Source organism: Haliotis rubra, unplaced genomic scaffold (genome assembly GCF_003918875.1).
Source record: "Haliotis rubra isolate DU_JTF1 unplaced genomic scaffold, ASM391887v1 Scf72, whole genome shotgun sequence".
Taxonomy (NCBI): domain Eukaryota; kingdom Metazoa; phylum Mollusca; class Gastropoda; order Lepetellida; family Haliotidae; genus Haliotis; species Haliotis rubra.
In genome coordinates this window covers 2,524,898-2,540,011 of record NW_025767435.1, presented here as the reverse complement: position 1 = coordinate 2,540,011, position 15,114 = coordinate 2,524,898, and the positions used below count along the sequence as shown (strand labels likewise).

The window sequence follows — 15,114 nt, the reverse complement described above, 5'->3', positions numbered from 1 at the left end:
TTCGATTCCCAGCTTGTACATTCTAATATGCCTGAAATATTGCTAACAGCGGCCTAAACCCTCACCACTTTTACAGGGTGTGCTTCAGATCACGGAATTTGTTTTACCTTCAAACCTGTGTTCGACATAAACGACTCAGCATGTCGGAATAGCTGTCTGACTTCGCCAAGCAGGTGTTAATTGTAAAATCAGGTACCTTCCTCTTTAGGGAAATAAACCATTGCTGCTACCTTTTCAGACCAATAAATAAACGTTAATTCGGCCCAGATTTATATCCATCAAGACACCGGATGATAGCGATGGGTCTTTTTGAAGATAATCGTTTTGAAATAATTGGAATCGGAAGCGTAAATTGAGAAGATGAAGAGACTGTTTCACCATAGTTACACGAAAAATGAAGAAAACTGATGTACTTGAAGCCCTAGCCAATCTGCTGCAACCTTGAAATATGATCTCTTTATGAAAGTGTGAGAAGTTCTATCTGAGCCTGTCGGTCATGCAGCCAGGCGCGATCATTCCGAGACCTCTGTTTCAGCGGTTTCGGCAGATTCATTGTGTGTGTTGTTGCAGATGTTGTTTATTTTATCCACGCATACAGTAGCGATGGGCGCGGTGCAGCCAGTGGTGTGCAGACGATAACTCGCTACTCGAAGTTTTCAACAATCTTGGGATGATTGTGTTTTAGTCTTTCTTGTGTTTTAATGGATGATCGGTTTCCACAGTGCTAACACAAAAGAAAATCACCCAGCTGCGTGGCTGATGATTTCAATGACAGTATCTTAATAACCAGCCATAATTTGAAAGGATCGGTGGTTTGCGTTGTTTACGGCCCACTGTGGACTGCCTTGATAGCCGAACCTGATAACAGATCTCGCTGTATTGAGATGTGAAGAGAGCGAGCGCTGTCGTCTGCTCGACCAACATGGCGGACGGGGAGCGTAAAACGGTGTAATTATTTCCCTCCTTACAATGAAGTCGACAAAGAAATGAAAGTTTATAAATGTCTCAGCCGGCTTAGAAGTGTTGAGAATGGCTTCGAGTGTGTGGGACTCGCTCACATGCGCTAATTTATTTGTAGCTTTCGCTGCAGTCACAGGATTTGCCGAGAAGAAGATGGGACGATTGAGTATGGAATATGTGTTCGTGGTTGAGGTGTTCTGGTCTGATGGTAGGACTTCTCATATCAAGAGAACTTACAAAGACTTCCTCAGGTTCTATAAACTCCTTGTGTCACAGTTTCGATCAAAGGACGCACCTGACGACGACGTTCTACCACTTCCTCGACTAGAAGGTAACATTAGATTATTACTCTAGGAAACTTCAGTAAGAAACGAAATACACAAAGTATATAGTTATTACTTCATCAATTCCGAAAGTTGCCTTTTTAATGTAACTGCGTATCTATGTTTTGGTATACAATCTGTCACTGTTTTGATGGTGGTCGTGTTTACGTGTTACACAGGAGTTGATTCATTTGTATTTATTTAAGGTGATCCGTATATCAACATTCAGTTTTGAGTGTTACACATAGAAATTACGTCACGACTTGTAGCCACGACAATATATCCTGACCCCCTGTCGCTATGTGAGGAAATACATGTATATTAATGTGTATCTAGGTTCTAATGATCCCCGAGATGCGGTGTGCGTATGACCTGGATCGGTTTCCAACAAGTGCCGGTTGTTCAGACGAGGTCAAACAGTAAACACTGTTGAAACAGCGACGTGGCAAGTACCCGCCTCGGTGCAGAAAGTTTCAGTCACGTGGGACATTCTCCGTTAACTTTAATATCCGTGAAATATATCTTGCCTCTTGTCAAAACACAGCGTTATTAGTTACCGTACATGTTTAAATTTGCCACTGACATTCTGTTGCGGGTCATGCAGTGTAGTACATAGGGATTCTGAATTTATAATCTACGGTGAAGACATGTATTCAGTGATGCTTTGAGGAAGGTTTGTGTAAATATGATTACTTCCCCTTTTCTACAATTTACATAAATTATTATCAATTTTCGTAAATAATATTATGGTTAATGATTTATAAAAAATCTTAGCATTGATCATAAATGATTCAATTGACGTCCTCAAAGATAATACATCTACTTTTCAATAAAACCTATGCTAGTATCGTTTTATTTATACATGATATTAGAAACGGTATTCACTGTCTACGCATAGGCAGAAGGGCAGTTGGGTAGCACTGAGGTAAGGCGTTTACCGTCACGGATACACCCAGGTTCGATTTCCCAGTCGCATAATGTGTAAAACGTTTGTGTACCGAGAGATATGGCTGTCATATTGATGGTCGTCACGTCAACGCCTACTATCTCATTCAGTGATTTGATCATGGAATGTTGCTGTATCCGATGGCAACGTTGATTATGAGTCCTATCCAGGTCAACCCACACCCGGAGAGCAAATTGCTGTTCAGGTATAAGTATACACGGGTATGTGTGTGTTATGTGTTGGAGACCTGGAACCATCAAACCGTGTCGCCCTTGCTAAATACACTAAACTATGTCAGTGAAAGCAAGCGGACTGATTCCCTCTTGTAAGCGTTACACAGACGGCAAATTCATTCATATTGAATGAGCATGTGTGTATAGATAGGTATCTGAACGTCTAACAACGATATGACCCCAGGTATAAACATGACAGGAGAATGAGCTGGAAAACAGCAGGAGGTCCTGACCTCCTTCTTTGTTGACATTGTTTTATGCTGAGTGGGTTTAGTTCGTGCGAGAGTGATCGAAGTCAGGAATCTATTCAGGGGTGGAAATAACCCATTGCCCGACGCCCGAGTCCAGCGTTTTTTTCTGTCGGGCAAGCAAATTTGTATATCACACTGTACCGGTGTCCATTTGACTTTCCAATATTAATGATGTTGTTTATTTAAAAAATCAACAAGAAAACGGCCGGTATAGTGGAAAATTTATCAGGGCAAGTGATTTTACATGTGCTAAATGTACCGGAGTACACTAGCAATTTTAAAGTTATTTCCACCCCTGCTATTGCCCATGCGTATGGTTATGAAAGGGAGCATGTGTATGTTCACTATTCATTCCTTACATGTACGCTTTGGGGTATTTGAGCAAATGAGACTCACATCAGCGAAGTATGTTTGGTTGTTAGAGATGTATAACGAATATAACATATGGCAATTTGGATTTAGCTCTGAATTTGGCTGTATTTCAGTTATATTACGAGTCGTCTGCGAGGAGTTTGGATTGTCATAACATGGCAGCCCTCATATATTATTCTCGCATTCAATCTGTATTTGTTATGGTTGCATATATTTAATAATTTGAAAGAGAGTTCCACAAATGGTACTAACTGGTATGTCTGGGCTCGACAATAGGTACCATAAGACGGGGGATAGCCCAGCTTTACTGTTGAGGGGTGTGTGTGTGTGTGTGTGTGTGTGTGTGCTCTAAAGTCGCAGTTCACAATCACATGCATTTGCGGCCGAGGTTAAATCATCATGGACGTGTATACTAAGATATGTCTCAAATGAAGATGTCATCGCAGCTAGGAGAGATTCCCAGATGTTGATGCTTGTCTTGCCGACGTACAGACAATCACTGTCACTGTTTGTCTGTCTTAAACAGCCCCTGGTATATAATTAAAATATCCCCGAGCACATTCATTATTAATAACGCTACGAACTTCTTAACACATTGGCTACGATCAAAGTTAAGAATTCTTAGGGCTACGAACGTTTCGAGAATAAGGGCCCAGGTTCATTTCAGTAGCCTAGTGGTTAAAGCGTTTGCTGGTCACGCCGAAGACCCGGGTTCGATTTCCCACATGGGTACAATTTGTGCAGCCCATTTCTGGTGTTCCCCGCCGTGATATTGCTGGAATATTGCTAAAAACGGCGTAAAACCAAACTCGCTCACTCAAAAAACTGTTTCATTTTCATCCACAATCTGACACGGAGGAATACTTTCTTTAGCTCGGGAGTGTAGAAATTCCGGCTAGCAAGTTGAACGTGACAATGACATCCCGTATGTAATTTTAACCGCATTCTAGTCACTTATCTCGACACACTTAACACATGCACACGATGTGTGCTCATTGAGATTGCTAATAATTATTCCAAACTCGTTACCGACAGTCTTTAGCCAAGTTTCAAAGGTAGTTTCTTCAGCACTTGATTGTGTTTGTTCTGGCACGAGTCGATTCTCAGAAGTAGATATCCGGACATCATCCCAGATTTAGCTCGGCCCTTGACGCAATGCTTAGCGAAGCTAGAGAGTTTGTATGAAACAGAGGACATGCATCTCCTGCCTCACTTGAACCACTTTAGAACTATACCCTCTTGGAGTATCAGGCTCGACAATTAGATATCGGTTCATCCACATAAGAAAGTGTCCAAAATGTTCATGCCAGAGCATCTTGCATCGTATCTGCTTTTGTAGGTTTCTGTCAGGAGGCGCCCATCACCTGATTGTTGGAACAGCAAGGGAAATCAATTACTCTAAGGTTTGGAGGGTCCAGAGGGGCGGTGCGGTAGCCTAGTGGTTGAATCGTTCGCTCGCCACGACGAAGACCAGGGTTCGATTCCCCTCATGGGTACAACGTGTGAAGCCCATTTCTGGTGTCCTCCGCCGGGATATTGCTTGAATATTGCTGAAAGCGGCGTAAAACTAAACTCACTCACTTACTTGGAGGGTCCAGAGAAACATATATCGTCAGTTTCATCAAGTCACGTAAAGATCTATTTCAAACATATGTAGGTATAAAAATATGAATTATACACACTGCTGTCTATAATATCTGTATTGCGTTATACATACGTCTATTGCATGGCAAGTATCATTACATGAACCATTAAGCTCCAATGCACTTAAAGTCTACTTCAGATTCTCTGAGTAAAGATAAGATAAATAGATGAAGAACAGCTTCTTTACTGCAATAGGAGCGACGTTTCGGTGTAGGTTCTAACGCCGTTATCAAGCTATTGATAGAACCGACACCGAAACGTTGCTGGTAATCTTATAAAGTTGTTCATCCATATATCTTACAGTTACTTAGTACTCCAACTTCTAAATGACCCTCAAAGAAGTTCTCAGATGCAGTGATCAAGGACACAAATAACAGGTTACATTGTGTGTATGACATTCCTAGAATAGCGATCTGCCACTTTCTACTACCGTTATACAGAATGTTGTACGTGGAGTTACGACCACCTGTAGTGCTTCAGTGACTCTCACGTAACACCTGTAGTGTGTATATGTGTACGGAGGGGCGAACCTTGTAACGCTGTAAGCACGTGGGGTTACATATGGGCAGTATGTGTTGATATACTCGGTCAAGGACAATAACACAAGTCTGTTAGGTGAACCTGGAAGTCACGCTTTCCTATGAAGAATTGCCTTCCTGTATTCTCCCGTACTTTGAGTCGTGACTCAGGCTTTGTTTCGTTTTTACTCATTTGCGTGTTCAGAGTCACTTGTTCGTGCCTTTTCTGAACATGTACTTCAACACATCTACAAGTGTGCTCTGTTTTGTCAGTTAATGAGTTTTTGTTAAGATTGTTCACAACAGAAGCCCTTTAACTCCATTTATGTGTAGAGACGATGTCACTAAGTGGACCTGGCAGAGTTCATATCAACAGTGATGTGTTATATCGACACTGTGGTCCCATGTCAACAGTGATGTCTTATATCGACACTGTGGTCTCATGTTAACACTGCGGTCACTGTGGTCTCATGCTGACACTGTGGTCCGATAACGACACTGCGGTCTAGATAGTGGCGAGTCTGTGGTCTAATAGTGTCACTGTGGTCTCATGCTGACAGTGTTGTCCGATGACGACACTGCGGTCTAGATAGCGGCTGGTCTTATGGTGACACTGTGGTCTCCTACTGACACTGTTGTCCGATGACGACACTGCGGTCTAGATAGTGGCTGGTCTTATGGTGTCACTGTGGTCTCACGTGGACACTGTTGTCCGATGACGACACTGCCGTCTAGATAGTGGCGAGGCTGTGGTCTAATAGTGTCACTGTGGTCTTATGCTGACACTGTTGTCCGATGACGACACTCCGGTCTAGATAGTGGCTGATTTTATGGTGTCATTGTGGTGTCATGCTGACACTGCGGTCAGGTGTAGACTCTGGTGTCATGTCGACGCTGTTGTCTCAAACTCCACGGTTTCCTCATTTTTGTGATACCGTCGCTAAGCCTCTGTCTAGTAAAATCAGACACACGAGCAAAAGGAAATGTGTTTTATTAGATAAACTGAAGTTGTGACGTCAAACCGAAACAAAAGTTCCATGGTTAAGGGACCCAGTGTAGTAACTGTGGAATTGTGACATAACACGGTGGATACTTGAGTATGCAGAACTTGGACTCCACGTCTTTCAGCTCCAGATTTCTCCTCACGCCCTGGCTGCAGGACATCGCACTGGTCCATGATGCGGACGTTGTTCATCACCTTTGACCCGATAGGGAATAACACCTTTGGCCCCGTTCATCACCTCAGTGGATACATTTGCTAGCTGTCAGTGACTCATGTGCCACGCGTTGACAGGTTGACATAACACTGGACCCCGATATCAGCTATGAGGAGATAGCTCGACTATGATAAACAGAATACCTGGATGATTGAATGTTTGTTTCATCCGATGTTGATATGTGCCATGCACAGATGTGTGACAGCCATTGCTACTTTCTTTACATGGCCTGTATTCGTAAGTGGTGATCGAGTTAGGTTGTACTGTGTATTTAACCACAACACACTGTTGTACACGTGTCCATGGCTGGAGTGAGTGAGTAAGACAGTTATGTTGTACGGTGTATTTAACCACAACACACTGTTGTACACGTGTCCATGACTGGAGTGAGTGAGTGAGTAAGGCAGTTATGTTGTACGGTGTATTTAACCACAACACACTGTTGTACACGTGTCCATGGCTGGAGTGAGTGAGTAAGACAGTTATGTTGTACGGTGTCTATAACCACAACACACTGTTGTACACGTGTCCATGGCTGGAGTGAGTGAGTAAGGCAGTTATGTTGTACGGTGTCTATAACCACAACACACTGTTGTACACGTGTCCATGGCTGGGGTGAGTGAGTGAGTAAGGCAGTTATGTTGTACGGTGTATTTAACCACAACACACTGTTGTACACGTGTCCATGGCTGGAGTGAGTGAGTAAGACAGTTATGTTGTACGGTGTCTATAACCACAACACACTGTTGTACACGTGTCCATGGCTGGAGTGAGTGAGTAAGGCAGTAATGTTGTACGGTGTCTATAACCACAACACACTGTTGTACACGTGTCCATGGCAGGAGTGAGTGAGTGAGTAAGGCAGTTATGTTGTACGATGTCTATAACCACAACACACTGTTGTACACGTGTCCACGGCTGGAGTGAGTGAGTAAGGCAGTTATGTTGTACGGTGTCTATAACCACAACACACTGTTGTACATGTGTCCATGGCTGGAGTGAGTGAGTGAGTAAGGCAGTTATGTTGTACGGTGTCTATAACCACAACACACTGTTGTACATGTGTCCATGGCTGGAGTGAGTGAGTAAGGCAGTTATGTTGTACGGTGTCTATAACCACAACACACTGTTGTACATGTGTCCATGGCTGGAGTGAGTAAGGCAGTTATGTTGTACGGTGTATTTAACCACAACACACTGTTGTACACGTGTCCATGGCTGGAGTGAGTGGGTAAGGCAGTTATGTTGTACGGTGTCTATAACCACAACACACTGTTGTACACGTGTCCATGGCTGGAGTGAGTGAGTGAGTGAGTAAGGCAGCTATGTTGTACGATGTATTTAACCACAACACACTGCTGTACACGTGTCCATGTCAGAAATGAATGAGTGAGTGAGATTGTAGGATTCCTTGAGGCAACATCACAATTAGATTCGGGGCATCGTCAGCAGAGGATAAGGTGCCGTCTTGCGTATTACGCAAAATATATAGAACACGACCCAATTCCTTTTGAGTTGTTTGCTTAGCATGGAGGACTGCGAAACTCAAGAGAATATCTGCACTCAACATAGTTACCCAGTGTATCTTCCTCAGCTTGCTCACCTGTATTTTAATAGGTCTGTATTTACTGATCGGATGCAGGCACCACACATGGCCTCTAGTCTATGGCGTGAATAATGCATTACAAGGTGCTACATCTCGCTTGTTGATAATAAGACACATATATTGCTGTTGAGGGTATATGAGCTGTTACACACTTGAGGATACCCAGATACCCCAGAAACACCAATTAAACAGACTTATTCTAAAAAGAAAATTCAACAAATTCGTGTAAATAAAACGACAAAACACTTTCCACATCTAGTCGATTGTACAATTCCGACTATATTGGACTATGTGTCTGTTTGTATAGGTGTATGACATCGGTCTGTAAACAATCGCATCTGGACCAGATAATCCAATGACTGACATCATGATATACGAATGAGTGAGTGAGTATGGTTTTACGCCGCTTTTAGCAATATTCCAGCAATGTCACGGCGGGGGACACCAGAAATGGGCTTCACACATTGTACCCAAGTGGGGAATAGAACCCGGGTCTTCGGCGTGACGAGCGAACGTTTTAACCACTAGGCTACCCCACCGCCCTCATGATATACGACGACAGAGCATGTGTTTATGAATCACTATCAAATAGTGATGATACCTGGTGTTCGAGGAGAGGGTAGCATATCCTGACCCTCCGGTGGCAACCGTCATAAACGCACGTAAAGGCTAGTCACCTGAAATAATTCGGGAACGAACGGTCAAAAGTCAAAATTGGGGATTGCATCAGACAATTTTTGGAAATGTCCTCCACATGTCTGTAGCCACATAGACTTTTTGAAAGCTTTACTGAGGCCTTGAATGGTGTAACCTGTTGTAACTTTTGAGTCGTGTGAAGCTCTTTGAAATCTTGATGAAACGAGCATGCTCGACTGTACCTCAAACGTTGTGAAATGTAAACACCAAATGCTGGAGCTGCTGGAATATTGCTCGACATGAAAGGGAAGTTGACTTCTGGAAAGTTGAAATAACCTCTTTTGTCCTACAGCCTTGCTGAGAGATTTCTGTCCTACTCAGTCTTTATGCATATTCTAAATATGAAACACGCGAGGCGGTCTCACTTGTTTCCTTTATTTCAACTTCAACTTTCAAGAAACCCAATACACGGGGCGCAATAGTGTAACAATACCTCCAAGAAAACTACAAACAGTGGTTAATTTTTAATGTATTCTGTAATACTGACCCTGGAACAAATATATCCATGAAAGCCAATGCAAGTCTAGAATATGTGGCAAGTCTAGATTTCCACAGTTTCAGGAAAATGAATTTTTTTTATTTGGCCCCCTTTTCATTATATTTTACGATTAGTGTTTGTTAACAGTTTTTTTATGCAAAATATGTTCATTTCAGAGACTAGATGTTAGTCTGGCTATAATACATTTAGGACAGTAGTGCGAAATAATGATATTTGATTTATGTGACAAGTTTCGTCTTGTGAAATATAACACACGACTCAATAATACGAAGACAAGCACCGCGCATCCTCAAATGCTTTCTTTGTTCATTCGTGAATCCAGTCACGATTTTCTATTCTTAAAATCAAGCATGGTTCATATCACAAATAACTAGCGTCTAGTCACTCTTTGCACAGCGATGAAACGGCGAAAGATATAGCACCCAGGGGAGACAACTGTAACCGCGGCCGCCATCTTGATATTTGCCATTTGGCCCGTGAACCATGCTGTTTCATCTTTTATCTCGGCGTTATTGTTTACTCGCTCCCGCGAGATGTGGCATGAATTGCTGGAGTCTGACCTCCTTGGCAAGAATACCGTTCCTTTACGACCATTAACTACAGTCCAAGCTGATTGAATAACCGGCTTCAATTCTGTGATAAGAGAAGAACGAGGCATTAATAGAATTCTGGCCATATTGTTTTTTCATTTACTTGGTTTAGAAGTAAGAAAAAGTAAAGTTTTGGTATAAAAATGTCTCAGTAAACGCTGCCCATGCACTGGCGATGTTTCTGCGTCAGACTTAGTTGGACCCTCAAACAATCAGATTATTTATAATGTTGTGTAATAAATATTGGTGGATTTAACTTGATAACAACAAATATTTTAAATGCTAGCTTACTGTTGTGTTCTGGGTCCAACACAAGTTGGGAATATACGTTGTTTCCCGTGCATGAAAAAACCTCACGAAAACATGTTTCTCTATGTATATAATAATATATATAATGCCCGACATATCGAAAAAATTGAGTTCAAGAGTAAACGATGTCATAGGCATGTTATTCTGGTTATTACCGTATCCCGACCCTCACAATTGCCCTAGTTTCGTTTCCCCGGGGGTAAGCGAGGTATGTCAATGGCCTTTAGCACAGAGCCACCACATGGAATGTTTTTGACATTTTCAGGAATACAAACGAGCCCAAGTCAGGTGGGGACACACTGCGTTGACTTACTTCTCATCTACGTGTGTAAACACTGAACAGTATGGGGGAAATGAGAGGGTGATTCAGGTCGCTTTGATCAGTATTTCAGGTATCTAGTGTAAGATTCAGTGTTGTCAAACCCACAATGATTTGAACTGTTGACGCTAATCATTTCATGAGAAACACACAACTACGATGTGTGGCGTCCACAAACCCAGGATCGTGGTAAGGGCGAAACTGGGATTCGAACCCACCATCGGTGGATCCTTGTCCTGCTTAGTGACGTTTTTGTTCTGCTACGCCCATCGTAATGCCTTAAACCGTTGAGCTATGGTGCCGATCAGTGAGCAGAGAAAATATATCTGAGACATATTTCAAAAATCGAATTTAATCAGCCTCGTTTGACGTTTGACAGGGCCTTTGCGGTTATAGAAAATTCTGTTTCCTTAGCAACAGAAACGAAATACAGTACAACCAGAAATTGTTGAGAATTTAAAGATTGTAATTTTTTAATTTTTTCACTCATTACTCACGTATTAAATGTGAATATTAGCAGAACATAACACCAGATTCAAAGACAGGTGAACAGTTAGTATTTGTCAAGTCACCATGGGCAGCAATGCAGGCTTCAATGCGGCGGGGCATACTACTGATCAAAGAAGTTAGAAAGTCGTGGTCCATGCTGTCCCACTATCGGACCACCTCTTCTTTCATTTCAGCAATATATGTCAGATTTTTCTTATTGACACTTTCCTTCATAAGTCCCCAAACATTTTCTATTGGATTTAGGTCAGGGCTATAGCTTGGCCAATCTAATAATGTCATATTTTGGGTCCGAAATCAGGCTTTGAACGATATTTTGGGTCATTGTCCTGCTGGAAAATCCGAAAAATGTCCATAGAACACGTGAGCAGATGGAAGTAAATGTCCCTCTAGAATATATGTGTACCGCTCACTGTTCATATTGCCTTCAAATACACAGAGGGGCGTTGCCCCTAAGACAGATATGCCACCCCACACGTTAAATTTCGGACTGTACTTTGGGCGCTGATACAAAGGTTTTTCAGTTTGTTTGGTCCAGAATTTCAGTGTATTAGGAAACAGCCACACAGAACTTTCATCTGAGAAAATCACATTGTCCCAGTTAAAATTTCTATGCTGTAAGCACCAGTTCAACCTTCGCTCCTTTTGTTCAGGTTTCATGATCGGTGATGGAATTCCTCGACTTTTCTGCCAACCCATTGCATGCAGCTCAGTTCTAATTGTCTCCTTACAGACAGCCACAGTTCCTCTATCAATCATATCCAGCCTTAAGTTTTCTAAACTCCTTCGTTTGTTTTTAGAAACAAGAATACCAAGCTGCCTCCTGTCACCGACAGTCAATTTTCTGGGCCTACCTGCGCCTCCCTGGTGCTCAATGCCATATCCATTTGCAATATTTTTCAAAACACGATAAACAGTGGACAAAGGGATGCCTGTTCTGCTTGAAATCACTTTAGCTGATCTGATGTCCTTGTTATAATACTCTAAAATCAACTTCCTCTTCTCTACATCATCCATACTGAGGATCACTGAAAATGTCGTCTGCTAGCAAGTAAACAAAGGGGGGATAACTCTTCACAAACTAATGAAAAAGGATTAACGGAGTTGTCTTTCTTGAATGAAACCAAGTACTTGATAGCTGGTCAAGGTTGTTTATACTAGAAATCCAATTAAACATATTCCTAAAATTCTCAATAATTTCTGGTCATACTATATATTTCTGAGTCGTGTGCCAGTGTATATGGCTCATTTTACTTCCTGTCTTATGTTGGTACCTACGATGAATCCAACGCCTTAACGGAACATCACCTTCATCTATTATATATGGAATCCTGGAATGGACATTTTGGCCGTTAGTCACATTGCCGCTATGTCGCATTGTCGCGCTTTGAATAATATTTTTTTTATTCATCCAAAGGGTGACAGAGCGACAATATTCAAGGCCACTATGTGGTATTGTGGCTCTGACGACCCATCTAGATGTGTAAAAAAGCCTTAAAATGCGCGACAACGCGACATAATGAATATGTTGCGTTGTCGCGCTTTGGCTAATTTTGCCACTTTAAGCTTGCTTTCGTGAGGGCGACAACGCAACAATGTCCCTTCTAGGGTTCCATAATTTAACGATTGATTTCAATATTCCCATCGTGTACACATGTAAAATATGAAAACCCCGCCCCACTGAGGTAAATTCTTATCTTAAGTAAGTCAACAAAAATACATTCACAGGCTGTCTGTTTGTGGGTTCTGACTTTTCAGTTTTAAGGAACCATATATTTGAAAAATGGGATATTATTACTACGTATATAATACGGTGGTGAACGTACATATATGCGTCATCACACATTTACAGATTCACATGTATTATCACATGCAGTCTGTCTACAGTCCGTCTTGCTAAATACCCTGGACCCATGCGCCGCTTAATTTTCTTTTCGCAATGGAGGTCGCAACCTTCATCTCTGTAATATCGAACCCTGTAACGACTTACTCCCTCAAGAGAGTAACGTAATTGGGTGGCTGTATATACCACCGTGAATTTAAGGAATGCAAAGAGAGCAGGATACATGTTACAACATACAGGTAATATAATATACTGGATAACTGGAGAGTGGCAGTCGTTTACCGTTAACCTATGTCAGCCTGGTACACACATCCGGTAATACCGTTTTACGAATCTTGAAATATTCTTGACCTACTACAACGAATATCTCGAACAGACACCAAGACTAAATGTACAGGAACGTACTTGGCTTCCAAGGTCGCACAATAGAGAAGGTAAATACTCGGCTTTGTGCAGTTTAAGGTCTGTGGGTCGTCAGAGATCATTGCTCCACTGAACTAATAGCCGCACAGTCTGTTTGAAATTAGCTGACTTTCCATTACTCCAGTGAAGTCAGTGTGTTGTCTTCATTAATTTTATTTACGGGGCGGTGGGGTAGCCTTGTGGTTAAAGCGTTCGCCCGTCACGCCGAAGACCCGGATTCGATTCCCCACATGGGTACAATGTTTGAAGCCCATTTCTGGCGTCCCCCGCCGTGATATTGCTGGAATGTTGCTAAAAGCGGTGTAAACCTAAACTCACTCACTCATGTATTTATTTGCCAGGTAAACGCTGGTACAGACGGTATACGCGGGGCCTGGCGGAGGCCCGGGAATTGGAGCTACATAACTTTGTGAAGGAATTGCTCAAAGCCAGTCCAGAGGTAACTTGATGCGTTTGTTGTTCAACGTCATAAGTGTTTCCCTTATCCATTCTTGTCAGTGTGTTACAGATCCAGTTGATAAAACTATCTTTGTTTCTCTGAAATATTAACCCGTGAAGATCCGGGTCAGAACTGATCTTCAGCGACCCATGCTTGTCGTAAGAGGCGACTAACGGGATCGGTTGGTCAGACTTGCTGACTTGGTTGAAACATATCATCTTATCCCAATTGTGTAGATCGATGCTCCTGGTGTTGATCACTGGATGTCACTGGTCACTTGATCACTGGTCCAGACTCGATTATTTACAGACCGCTGCCAAATAGCTGGAATATTGCTGAGTGCGGTGTTAAACAATAAACAAACATAACAATTGACAATTGTAATAATGAATAATTGTGATCATTGTAATGATAATTGTAATGAATAATTGTGATCATTGTAATGAATAATTGTGATCATTGTAATGAATTTCAGATGGCGTCCGAAACTGTAGTCATCGACTTTTTCGAGCAGAGACCAACCGACCCTGTTCCCTGTCCAAAAGAAGACAAGCCGTTCGAGGTCCCTAACGGTAGAGATCACAGTCAGACAGATCTCAGAGCAAGCTGATCCAGTCTCCACGCAGACCGTGGCGCGCACAAACCACACACGCCATCATATCTCCGCTTGCTACGGATAATTTTATTCTGATCAGAACGTTGTTGCCAATGATGGGACATTGATTTGAACACACGATCAAACGGGATGACACAGGGGAATCCTTTACTAGACATCTGCTTCTGTGAATGATGTCAGTTGTTTCCAATGAAAAGACATTGATTTGAACACACGATCAAACGGGATGACACAATAGGCATCCTTTACTAGACATCTGCTTCTTCTGTGATTCCGACAATGGGGCATTGTTCTGAACGTGCGATCAAACTGGTTGACAACGAGCTACCATATTTGCTACCAATGTGAATGTGTCAGTTTTTTTCCAATAGTAGGAAGATTTCAACACAACGTCAAACTGTTTGACACAACAAGCATGCTGGACGTCAGCGTCTGGGAATGCCAGTTTCCATTGATTGAACATTGCTCTTGCCACACGATCAACTGTTTGGCACTATAATAAAACCGATGCCACCTATGTATTTAACGACCTGGAATTGAGCCTTTAACATCCATGTTCCGTTACACAGATGACCAGTAACTTTTAATAACTTATAAATAGGTTCGCCACAATCCGTAATTTACATGACGACTTGGAAAGAATTATTACAAAACAAGAGGGTCACATCCATTATGCCCCAAAATCTGAAAGTTTGAATTGGTCTACATCAACCCATGCTAGTCGTAAGAGGCAACTAACGGGATCGGTTGGTCAGGCTCGCTGACTGGGTTGAGTCATGTCATCGTATCCCAAATGCGTCGAT

The 15,114-nt window shown here is 42.2% G+C and overlaps 1 protein-coding gene across 1 annotated transcript; it reads left to right on the top strand.

The window, feature by feature from the left end:
* Positions 1-491: 491 nt before the first annotated feature.
* LOC124259415 (SH3 and PX domain-containing protein 2B-like) lies at positions 492-14,832 on the top strand. Its single transcript, XM_046693557.1, has 3 exons — positions 492-1,291; positions 13,598-13,695; positions 14,171-14,832. Exons 1-3 carry the CDS (start codon positions 1,030-1,032, stop codon positions 14,303-14,305), a joined length of 495 nt encoding a protein of 164 aa, XP_046549513.1. The 5' UTR covers positions 492-1,029; the 3' UTR covers positions 14,306-14,832.
* Positions 14,833-15,114: the final 282 nt, after the last annotated feature.

Bases quoted from the DNA above. Each gene is read 5' to 3' on its own strand.
- LOC124259415 (XM_046693557.1), top strand. From the start codon at position 1,030: ATGGCTTCGAGTGTGTGGGACTCGCTCACATGCGCTAATTTATTTGTA. The intron at 1,292-13,597 runs GTAACATTAGAT...TTTATTTGCCAG, and splicing joins ACCACTTCCTCGACTAGAAG to GTAAACGCTGGTACAGACGG. The intron at 13,696-14,170 runs GTAACTTGATGC...AATGAATTTCAG, and splicing joins TGCTCAAAGCCAGTCCAGAG to ATGGCGTCCGAAACTGTAGT.